At 37.9% G+C, this 13,032-nt stretch overlaps 1 protein-coding gene across 3 annotated transcripts in view; it reads left to right on the forward strand.

The window, feature by feature from the left end:
• The window catches only part of arid2 (AT-rich interactive domain 2), a 193,523-nt gene that overhangs the window by 22,284 nt on the left and 158,207 nt on the right, over nucleotides 1–13,032 (forward strand). For all 3 annotated transcript variants that reach the window (XM_064341949.1, XM_064341950.1, XM_064341947.1), the window contains exon 4: nucleotides 1,125–1,258. In XM_064341949.1, the coding sequence (XP_064198019.1) occupies nucleotides 1,125–1,258 (134 nt within the window). The remainder of the gene's footprint in view (nucleotides 1–1,124; nucleotides 1,259–13,032) is intronic.

A 13,032-nucleotide genomic window follows, 5' to 3' on the forward strand; every position in this document is an offset into this window, starting at 1 on the left:
GCCCGTTGTAATTGACTCAAAACATTTGATACAGTTATATGAGGTATGCGGTAGTTCTGCGTAATTCACATTGGTGATACAGTAAAAGCAAACTGGAAATCACCTTCCGCACTTTTTGTCAGGGTAAAATAAAAAGTAATTCTAGTAATCGTCCCTTTAGCTATTTCAGACTGCCGTAATTTTACTCTGCCATTCTTCAATTCCACAAAAAGACCAGGAAGACTATGAACTAATTTATGGTGCATGGTTTGCATCTGGAGGGCACACTTTGCTGCTCGGCTAGCAGTAACTTCGAAGGAAAGAAAACGGCTGTACCACTGCTAATTTAAATTTTCACGCAAGTCCGAGTTTTCGTTCTATTCTTGTCATTTTGCGATTAGCCTATTTGGAATTGACGATGAGAAAGTGATCAAACAGCAAATAGTTTACAACGTGTGCATGTTTTCTGCTGTTGTTGCCAGTTATATTGGAAATGTGAATGCATTCTGTCGCCTCGGATGTCAAGACATGAAAGTGAATGTTTGCATAAAAACATAATGAATGTGTTTGAGAGGATATATAAAACAGTTACAATCTGACTATTGGCCTGTTATATCCTATTTGTTGCATAACAACGGTCCAAGTTCAACTACCAACAACAGTTTTACTTGACAGCGGTAAAATATGCCCAAACGGCTGCAGAAGAATATTTCAATTCCAGGTGATTAAATCGATAAAAATCAATTAATACAAAAGTAACCATATACAGTCATTGTTGGTAACCCGTTGTATATAAGTGGAATAAACCCCTCCGGGCTGTCCCGGTTATTAGAAAATAATGTAGGCTACTTCAGTGGTAGTATGGGGTTACAGAAGAAATCATAGGACAGATGGACCGACGACAACGTCGCTTTTTCATACGTCAGTGGGCTAATTTGCCTAATCTTCACGGGACTTTAGACCGCGGTGGAAATGCAGACAACCATGGGCTGAAGGAACCTTTTAGTTCCTTGAAAAGTAGTTCCTGGGACTAAAAGTTCCGGGTGCTTTTGGTGGAAACGCGGCTTTAGTGAGTAATCAAAGAAGGGATACCATAAAGTGGTTCAGTCTGCTCTAAATTAGTTTTTAATCTTTTTTTTCTGCAGCTATTTAGAAAAGTATGAAAAAGTCCACCACTTTGGAGAGGATGAGGAGGAAGTACACCCAGGTAATCCTAAACCATCTCTTCCAATCGGTGCGATCCCCTGCTCCTACAACTACCAGCAACACACTGTATCAGGTAAAGTACCACTACCTCCTCCAGCCTAACCATAACCTGATTGTTAGGCAAAAAGGGATAGAATACTGCATATGTGTTAGGATTTGCGACATATAATAATACAGGTTCTCATTTGTGGTTTTGGGGAACCATGGCCCAGCAGGTGATCTAGCTGCTAATTTAGTGGGCACTAATCAAGACCATTATTTGTTGAACCATGTCAGATATAAAAAAATGTTGATACCCTGGCCCTCCAGACACTGGTTCTCTAGGACCAGTCTTGAATGTCCCTGCCCTGCATTATGGTTTAAATAGCATTAAAAAAAAAAAAAAAAAGATATTTATACAATAATATATTTTGATAGTTTGGCCTTTAAAGCTTTAACCTTCTGACCCGGAGGTTTCAGACCTGGATCAGATGAATTTGTGGAATACTCGAATGGAGGGGTGCACCGATCATTTGGCCGTGGATCGGAGCCAGCCGTTTTTTGCTCCATAACACACGATCGGTGACCGGCAGGTTTATTTTTCTTTTGGCCGTTCTGTATTCCGGTTTTATGGTGTAAGCAGTTCAAGCTGCTGCTATATCTTTCCCAAAATATAACCCGTCTGGAAACAATACAAATTTTGTGAAGCAGACATTAAAGATCTGTTCTTATTTCAACCTGGGTCTTATTTTCATACAATTTTTCATCAATCCTATCTGTTCGGATAGTATTTTATGTAACTTTCATTGTCAAGTTTTTTTGATGTTTTCTTCCCCCTCTATGCTTTGCCAGTAGCATCACCATGGCGTCTATGGGGCTACAGGTTCAATGAGCCTTCAAGCAAATCCTGTTTATCTAAACCTCTTATTTAGATAAGAATAATAATTCTTATTCTTATCAAGAATTCTAATTTTAACTACAGTGGATAGAAAATGAATACACCCCCCTTAAATGTTTTTACATCTTGTTGTGTCGTGGTCTGTAAATTTCATGGATTAAAATGGGACTTTTTTTGCCCTGACCGAAAGTATACAACATACCATATGAATGCAGTGAAATCATTTTAATTTGAAAAAAGAGAGCATTTAATGAACAAAACTGAAATTTCCTCATTTTTTAAGTATACACCCCCTTGAGTCAATACTTTGTGGAAGCACCTTTGGCAGCAACTATAGCTACCAGTCTTTTTAGGTAGCTCTGCACAAGGTTGGCACACCTTGATTTGGAGATCTTCTCCCACTCCTCTTTGCAGAACTGTTCAAGCTGGGAGAGGTTTGTTGGTCTTTGCTGATGGACTGCAACCTTCAAGTCATTTCACAGATTTTCAATTGGGTTTAAGTCAGGGCTTTGACTTGACCACTCCAGAACATCCACCTTGTTCTTTGCAAACCACTCCATGGTAGCTTTGGCCTTGTGCTTTGGGTCATTGTCCTGTTGGAATATGAATTTACGACCCATTTTCAGTCTTTTTGCAGACCTCTTCAGGTTCTTCTCCAAAATCTCCCTGTATTTAGCTCCATCCATCCTCCCTTCAATCTTGACAAGTTCCCCAACAACATTATGCTGCCATCACCATGCTTCACGGTCGGGATGATGTTGTTTTGGTGATGGCCGGTGTTGGGTTTTTGCCAAACATAACGTTTGGCATTTATGTCAGAAAGTTCTATTTTGGTTTCATCCGACCACAAAACTTTCTGCCAGTTTGTTGCAGGATCCTCAAGGTGTTTTTTTGCAAACTTAAAACGGGCCTCCAGATGGACCATTTTGAGAAATGGCTTTTTTCTTCCCACCCTTCCGTACAGGCCATGATGTGTGCAATATCTTTGATATTGTTGTATGATGCACATGTTGCCCTCTGTTGGTCATAAAACTCTGTAGATCTTTCAAGGTTGCCATTGGATTCCGGGTAGCCTCTCTGACTAATTGTCTTCTCTCCTGGTCATCTAGTTTAGATGGACGCCCTGATTTTGGTTGACTGTAGGTGGTGCCATACTCTTTCCATTTCTTAATGATGGTCTTAACAGTCCTCAAAGGCATCTTCAAAGCCTTGGAAATATTTTTATATCCCTCACCTGATGTGTACCTTTCCACAACTTTGTCACGGACTTGTTTTGGGAGATCTTTGGAGCCCATGCCTGCTGCCTTTGTGTGAGACTGCACTTCCAAACAGAGGGACCATGGTAAACAGCTGTTTTTATTCACGTCATCATTACATTACATTACATTACAGGCATTTAGCAGACGCTCTTATCCAGAGCGACTTACACAACTTTTTACATAGCATTTTACATTGTATCCATTTATACAGCTGGATGTATACTGAAGCAATGCAGGTTAAGTACCTTGCTCAAGGGTACAACGGCAGTGTCCTTACCCACTGTGCTACACTCCGTCATCAAGTTAATTTCTGTGATTCCACACAGGTGTAGGACAATGAGTTATTGTGTGATCTTGAAAGCAATTGGCTATTCCTGAGATAGTTAAAGGGATGCTTCAGTAAAGGGGTGTATACTTAGTTATACCAAGTTATTGCAATTGTTTATTTTTATTTAATGTTAGAATATTTTTATAATTCATGTTTCACTTTGAAATGGTGTGTAGATTTAGAAAAATATGCAGATTTATTGCATTTTAATTCCAGGCTATAGGTCAACAAAATCTGAAAATTGTTCAAGGGGGTGTATTCATTATTTTATCCACTGTAGTTAAAAGAATTCTTTATTAAAAAGTTTTGATGTAGACTGGATATAGTTACTTTCTTCCAGTATTGAGGAAGCCCTGAATCTCCTCAACACATTGGAAACCGTGGATAGTGCGTTATCCAGGCTCTCACATCACTCTGGATGTTGTCTGCATTGTTGACAAGTTTCGGGGTGATGCTCAACAAGGGCTACCAGTTCTTATTAAGCTATTTATTTTTTAACTTTTAAGGTAGGCAGGCAGAGGAAAGGCTGGCATGTGTAGCCTAGCTTGCTAACATGGTAACTACGTGAATAACTAGCTAACAACTCAATCTAGACATTTCAGGGGTTCTGATTTTGCTCATGCAATAAAGTATTAATATTTGTGTGGGGAGATGCAAAAAGCCACAGATACGTGATGAATAACATTTTTACCAAACTAGCTTAACCACTTAGCGCACACTCCCTTGGCATGCCAGCATGCATCTGTTCAACTCAGACATTCATTGCTTCTGCAACCAATGTATGAGTTCAAAACAGAAACGCTTTGTTTTAGTTTCATTAGTAGGCGATACACGACAACTATGCCGAATACAGAGTTTTATTGCGCCACCATTGTTGTTCTGGTCATTCATTTAACAAGCACCCCCTCCCTGCAGTCTCATCTGCAACTACACCCCCACCCATGACATAATGGACAATATTGTTTATTTGGACATTCATAAAAATATTATTTCACCACTCAAAAATCGTATTTCGTCATAGCAACAAGATAAACCCAACAATAGCCCTAAAATATGCCAATACGGCAGTGAAAACGCTGCTCACCGAATAACGAAATAAACAAGACAAAGTTTTCAAAAATTATACCAGTCAATACTGGGGACTAAATATTGAATAAATATAAAACCTAGCCATTGGGTTTACGCATAGAGATGTCCCTTTTGAGACTGAGTGGTCATATATTGTCTTGGATAATCCGTTTGTGAAATATACGTGCATGTGTGATACCTGGGTACATTCCAAAATGGCTGTGTGTATTACCACATGCTGTTTATGGTTTTGTTGCCCTTTTTAGTACAGTCTGGCTTGATCGACAATGAATCAGTCCAATAGGTGACAGAATAAACTTTCTAACTATGTATAACGTTGTCTAATTTTGCTTTTGGAATAGCGTTTTATAGCTCAGCGTAACCAAAAGTTTTCTCATCACATTCACTCTGTGGTAGCAATAAAAGACACTGCACCTAATGAAACGTTATCAATGATTTTCGTAATTTATTGAGAACTATTATTATTATTATTGAGGACTTCTAAGCATAGTTAAGCCATATGTTTGCTGATAGACCTAGCTGACATTGTTTTCTGGAGTAAGACAGAACAGGAGAGACCAACAGGATTGATTTACTGTATTTGTCTCTATCTACTGAACACAGATAAAATGTCATCATCACTATGTGTAAGTATTACTGCTCAGAATATTTTGGTTATATATATTATTGGCTGGACCGCAACAGTGGGGCCAGCCCTATAAACGCGAATGTCTGTGACTGAGTGACTGAGTGATGAAGTTACACCATTGGTCGACCGGTCCAGCCATTTACTAGGTTTTGACCTGGTCTTGTTTTTGAAACTGAGTGTCTTTAAATAGGTTAGTGGTATTTTATAATATTTTATCATTTTTATAATGAATTTCACACTGTAATGTAAGCGTTCATTAGTAGCTTCGTAGTTTCTGTGTTTCATGCACCAGATATGACGTGAAAGTTGGAACATTGCCGAAACGTGGTGGACGTTTGAATAATAATAATAATAAGTAATAAACTTTATTTATATAGCACCTTTCATACAGCAGTAGCAGTCCAAAGTGCTTCACACCAAGGAAATAATAATAATAAGCAGTTCAAATAGGAAAATATAGAAAAAAACAATATAACACGATATAGACACAATATAAACGAATAAAATGGGATAGAATAAAATGTAAAATAATAAAATGGGATAAAACAGAATGGGATAGAATAAAAAGTAACATAATAAAATGATAAAATAGGATAAAACAAAGTGCAGTAAAACACAATGAAATACAAGCCAATATAAATGTACATTTATACAACAGGTACAAGCAAAAGACAAGTAAATACTAAAATAGGATATAATCAAGTAAAAGCCATCCTAAAAAAGTATGTTTTCAGAGCGCTTTTAACAAGTGTTACATTTGGTGCCTCTCTGATCTGTGTAGGCAAGCTATTCCATAGCATGGGGGCATATAAATAAAAAGAAGCTTCTCCACTTATTTTATAGTTTGCTTTTGGAATGCATAGCAAGTTATCACCAGAAGATCTGAGGGCACATTTGGGCTGATATCTATTCAGCAGGTCAGATATGTAAGGTGGTGCTAAACCAGTCAGAGCTTTAAAAACAAGTAAAAGAATTTTAAAATCAATTCTATATTTCACGGGCAGCCAATGCAGAGGTGCAAGTGCAGGTGTGATGTGAGCTCTCTCTTTGGTTCGTATCTTGCAGCTGAGTTTTGCACAAGTTGTAGCTGCTCTGTATATTTTTTGGAAGACCAGAGAAGAGAGCATTACAGTAGTCTAATCTACTTGTAACAAAGGCATGTATTATCCGTTCAGCATCAGCTTGCGTGAGGAAAGGCCTTACTTTAGTAATGTTTCGCAAATGGAAGATGGCTACCCTTGTTACATTTCTTATATATTGCAGAAAGCTTAGGTCAGCATCCAAGATTACACCTAGATTCTTAACTTGAGGTTTACTGTTTGACACTAGAAGGTCCTAGGTTCTTAGATAGGCTAATCGTTCTCTCTGGGCCTTAGATCCAATGATAATTATCTCAGTCTTATCCTGATTCAATTGAAGAAAATTCTGAGACATCCAGAGATTAATATCTTTCAGACAGTTTTCTAAGGAACTGATTGGGCTTTCATCCTCAGGCAATACAGAAATATAAAGCTGTGTATCATCAGCATAGCTATGGAGATTAACCCCATGGTTTAGAAATGATTTTACCAAGTGGAAGCATGTATAAAGAAAAGATTGATATTGTTTTCATGTCATCTCATCCCCATACAAGAAAACATTACATACTGTAGAGTACAGGAACACATACGAGAGTTCATTATTATAGCCTACATTTTGATACTGTACCACATTGTGTGACAGTGTTTTTGCATTATTTTTTAGTCCGATATCAAGGTTTCATCTTAAACATCCATAAGGGGCTCATTTATATGCTTTATAATGGACAAAATTTTTTTTATCCATTTTTGGAGAGATTTTGGATATGTTTCTGTACCCCTAGAAATTTTAGCCCAATGTACTGACGGGAAGCTTGTAATTTGCACTTGAAAATGATGCAACAGTGAAATTCCTGAGTCAAAACAATTGATTTGTAGGGAAATACGTAAGTAGGCTATGTTGTGATTTACAGCAATGCATAATAAAAATACATTGCCTAGTTTTTGCTTAACCTCTTAGCGCAAAACCCCTAGTGGTCGGCACACAAGCGTGCCGAGAATACTGAACTCAGACAAAAAACAGAAGCGCGTTGTTTTAGTTTCATTAGTAGATCATACACGACTACTATGCCGAATACGGAGTTTCGCAGCGCCACCATTGTCACTCTGGTCGTTTATTTAACACGCACCCCCTCCCTGCAGTCCCATCTACAACTACACCCCCCACTCATGACATAATGGACAATATTGTCTATCTGGGCATTCATAAAAATATTCTTTCACCACTCAAAAATTGTATTCCGTCATAGCAAAAAGATAAACCGGACAATAGCCCTAAGATATCCCAATACAGCAGTGAAAATGCTGCTCACTGAATAACGAAATAAATGAGAAAAAGTTTTAAAAAATGATACCATGTCATTCTACAGTCAATAGCTGGGACTAAATATTGAATAAATATAAAATCTTACCATTGGTTTTATGTGTAGCGATGTCCCTTTTGAGACTGAGTGGTCATATATTATCTTGGACAATTTGTTTGTGAAATATACGCGCATTTGTGATGCCTGGGTACCTTCCAAAATAGCTGTGCGTAATACCACACGTGTTATTTACGGCATTGTCGCCCTTTTTAGTACAGTCTGGCTTGATTGACAATTCATTTATTCAGTAGGTGAGAGTATAAGCTTTCTAACGATGTATAACATGTTTCATTTTGCTTTTGGAATAGCGTTTTATAGGTCAGCGTAACCAAAATTTTCCTTATCATCGCATTCACACTTACGCATTCACTCTGTGGTAGCAGTAAAAGACGCTGCACTTAACGAAACGTTGTCAACGATTTTTCGTAATTTCTTGGAAAATATTATTATTGAGGACTTCTGGGCATAGTTAAGCCATATGCTTGCTGATAGACCTAGCTGACATTGTTTTCTGGTGTAAGATAGAACTGTATCATTGATTTACTGTCTCTGTCTATATCTACTGAAAACGGATAAGATTTCATCATTGCTATGTAAGTATTACTGCTCAAAATATTTCAGTTATATACGTTATTTTTGAAATTGAGTGTCTTTAAATAGGTTAGTTGTATTATATAATGTGGATATTTCACACTGTAATGTAAGTGTTTGTTGGTAGTCTAGTAGTTTTTGTGATGCATGCAACAATGATGATGAGAGTGTTGGAAAATTGCCAAACGTGGTGGACGGTTGAAAATTGTTTTCATATCGTCCCATCCCCATACATGAAAACATGAGAGTGCAGAGTATAGAAATACATACAAGAGTTAATTATTACACATTTAGGTACTGTACAGCATTGTGTGACAATATTTTTGCATTATTTTAAATCTGATATCAATGTTTCATCTTAAATCTTTCTAAGGCGCTCATTTATATGTTTTACAATGGACAAAAAGCATTAGCCTATATTCCTTTTTGGAGAGATTTTGGACATGTTTCTGGACCCGTAGCTATTTTAGACCACTGTACTGACAGAAAGCTTGTAATTCCCACTTGAAAATGATGCAACAGTGAGTTTTGTGAGTAAAAACAGTTGATTTGTAGTGAAATACGTGAGTATGTTGTGATTTACAGCAATGCATAATTTAGACATTTTGGGTAGATTTGGAGACGCTGGGTACACTGCTTAGTTTTTGCTTCATAGATCTTTAGTAGTTCTACATATCCACCCTTACATTTTATGAACTTGTGGTCAAGAAGTTTTTTATCCAGAACCTGTACAGTTGCAATCAAAATTATTCAACCCCTCTAACCCATAAGATCTTTGTGATTTGAACAAAATTTCATGACAGTGTATTAACTAAGGCCTTTGTAAACAGAAATACATGTTTTAGAACATGTTTAAGTGAGTTTGAAAACATACAGCTGAGTTTACTATTTGTTATAAGGAAAAAAAATGAAATTCACTCCAAAAAAATCAATGACCAAATTATTCAACCCCCAAAATCAGTACTTTATGGAACATCCTTTACCTTTTATTACTTCCAATAAATGCTTCCTATAAGTGCTCACAAGCCTCTGACACCTCTCATTTGGAATCTTGGCCCATTCTTCCTGTGCAAATGCTTCAATTTCACCGATATTCTTTGGTTTTCGTGATGCCACTGCTTTCTTCAAATCACACCAAAGATTTTCAGTGGGATTTAAATCTGGGGACTGAGAAGGCCAGTCAAGGACATTCCAAGATCATTCCCTGAACCAAGCTTTGGTTGACTTGAATGTATGCTTGGGATCATTGTCTTGCTGGAAAGTCGAATGATCACCAAGCTTCAGCTTATGTACTGAGGGCATCACATTCTTCTCCAGAATGGCCTGGTTTTTCAAGGAATTCATGGTGCCGGTCACACGCTGAAGATTGCCAGTACCAGAAGCAGCAAAACACCCCCACAGAAGGACTGACCCACCTCCATACTTGATTGTGGGGATGGTGTTCTTCTTGTCATAAGCTGCACCTTTCTGGGTCTAAACAATTCCAGTTTTGTCTCGTCACTCCATAAAATATTCTCCCAAAACTCCATAGACTTATCCAAATGACGTCTTGCATATTCAAGTCGATTTTTCATATGCTTACTGGTTAAGAGTGGAGTGCGGCGAGGTGTCCGGCCATGAAGGCCTTGCTTGTTCAATATCCTTCTTATCGTCTGTACTGATACTTTTGTTCCAGCTTTCAAAAGGTCATCCTGTAAGCCTTTGGCAGTAATATGAGGGGTTTTCTCAGCAGTTCTTACAATGTGCCTGATACCAGTTGATGTAACTTTACTCTTCCTTCCACTTCCAGGTAGGTTTACTGCTATTCCATGACTTTTAAACTTCCTTATAATGCTGCCAATTGTGTCTCTTTGAACTTTCAATATCTTGGAGATATTTTTGTATCCATTGCCTTTTTTATGCAATGAAATAATTTCTTCTCTTAACTTTTGAGAGAGCTCGTTTGTCTTTGGCATGTTTGCTGGTCAGCTTCAAATTGATGTGAAGAGAAGTGCATCGGTGAGATTTATATGTTTATCACAGGTTTATCAACAGTATCGTTATGGATTTCCTAAGGGCTTAAGTGTGTTTCCACTAAATGTAGTCACTCTACAGACCAGCAAATATTTAAAAAATGGTGATATTAAATGGGGGTTGAATATTTATGATATGGCTGAAATACAAAATTTACATGCTACTCGGAAATATTAAAAAATACATTTTTATTTTGAATTTTAACAACGCGCTAGTGATATACATGTTGTTTTTTTAGTTCCAAGTCTCCCAAAAAGCATACATTGTATACTTTAACCTGCTGTATATATGCAATCTTCCAGTATTTCATTGCAAACTAAAAAAAGAGCAAATTCATTTTAGATTTTTTGCCTAGACAATTGCATTTGTGGCACTTCATTTTATATTCATAATTTTGGAATAATCTAAGCTATTAATGTAAATGGTACAAATGTCTTGCTTCATTTAAGCCATTTTTCAAGTCTCTGTGGTGTTCACATCTGGAGTTATAAAGCTTTAAATACCTAAATTGGCAAGATTTGGCATGTGCCCTAAGGGGTTAATAGTAGTTCTACATGTCCACCCTTACATTTTATGTGGTCAAGGAGTTTTTGATCCAGGACATGTAGTTTAACCTGCTGTAAATATGCAATCTTTCAGTATTTCATTGCATGTTCAAAAAGTGCTAATTCATTTTTGATTTTTTGCCTAGACAATTGCATTTGTGGCACTTTTTTAGCTGCGACCGCAGCTCTATAGCTTTGTCTGTTGGTCGGTCGGTTGGTTGGTCGGTCGGTTGGTCCACAAAAGTGTCCCACCCTGTAGCGGCCACAGTTGCCCCAGGAGGCTGAAATTTGGCATGGAGGTTGGTCATGACCGAAGGTAGAGCTGAGTAACTTTCAGGCCGATTGACCAAGAGGGGATGTGGCGATGGGCGTGGCCAATCACAAAAAGGCGCATAACTCCCGAATGGATTCACAGATTTGCACAAGATTTTGTGGAACGGTTGGTATTTTACTCTAAATCCACCCCCCCCCCCCCTTTCATGACACTCGTTACATGTTCCCCCATCCCAGCACTTTGTATTTGTACTAATACTGTAGCTTGTTCTTCTGCCTAGTTGGCTTTGCAGAGGTTAGGTCAGAATAGTGTTCACTGTGTGAACTAAACTGTTTTCTTGGCTAGAAATAGCTGTACAAAATAAGTATTGTATCTTATTTAACCCGTGTATTGTAGTTGTCCATGACCATGAAATGCACTTTTTGTACGTCGATTTGGATAAAAGCGTCTGCCAAATAAATGTAATTTAATAATATTTGGACTCATAGCATGTGTAAACAATTTCATGACATTTGGTCCATCCAAATATGAGAGATACAACTTCATTGCTATTGTGGAATGAAATGGAAACAGATTTTAAATATCTGAAGAGGTGGCCCATGCTCGCTTCTGGCTGCAGTTGGTGGTAATCGGTCAAACTATGTAGGAAGAGTAGGGAAAATGGTTTTTTGAAAAAATGTAAGTGGTGGGAAAATTTGAGTCAGAGCTTAGTCATCAAATTAGCTATGTTTAGTGCATACATGCCAAATTTAGTCTAAGTCGTAGGATATACAGCCATTTGAAGTTGAAAATTTTGATCTTTAATTATTTTTCCCTCATCTGCCCAACTGGAAAAATATTCCTTGTGTTTGAGTTTGCTGTAATGTGCACATAAAATACAACAATTAGATAGGATAATAAGTACAAAGTAAAATAAATATTTTAATTTTAAAAGTAAACGAATAGTAATTTGCAGTAGTAATACAAGACAGAATAGTGTCGAACTCGAGGATGCATATCATTGTGCGACTTCTGATGTGGGCGTACCTGCAGACAATAACATTAGGTTGGCCGTAGAAATAGTACTGTATGACTACTAGCTAGCGAAACCAAAAATGTCTGAGGATGAAGGAGATTTTGTTTTTGATCATGGAATTTTTGTGCCTTATCGATTTGAGCCGGTATACACAGAAGAATGGCTGGCTAATTTGCAGGCTGATAGTGTGAGAGCCGAGATTGAGGAACCACAGGCTATTCCCAGGACAAACGGCAACTGGTGGTAGACATCCTATGTATCACAGTCAGACGCGATAGCGTTAGCCAGCCCGCACAGTACCTATCTCGAGCGGTTCGACCAACGATGGGAAAATGGTGGGTACAGCTCCAGGCTTCAGACGGTCGGCTTGGTAATCGCTTCAAAGTAGTCGCTGCATACCCTTAATCCTCGTTTGCAAACTTCTTTGGCTGTTATGTTGGGGTGTCTGATTACATCCAACCATGACTGGCACAAAGTTGCATCGTGTGGAAAACTATGAAAATGTGCTTTCAAGTCAAGTTTAATGGGGGCATTATAACAACCGGGTACAATGCACCTCATTATTACACCGATATCTCATCAAACTAAAGCTAGCAGACGTTAGTTTGTTCGATTCAACGCCAAGTTAACGGAATGTTTTGCTTCGCTTCTTCTCGATTTTGCCGCGAACAAAACAATAGTTGGTTATAACAGCAATTTGAAAAACAAAATTAAACTTTACCTTCGATCTTGAGAGACATTACACCTGCAGACATGCAAGTTATGCTACTCTTGAAGGAACGGTGCGA

This window comes from Anguilla rostrata, chromosome 7 (assembly GCF_018555375.3).
Source record: "Anguilla rostrata isolate EN2019 chromosome 7, ASM1855537v3, whole genome shotgun sequence".
NCBI classification, from domain to species: domain Eukaryota; kingdom Metazoa; phylum Chordata; class Actinopteri; order Anguilliformes; family Anguillidae; genus Anguilla; species Anguilla rostrata.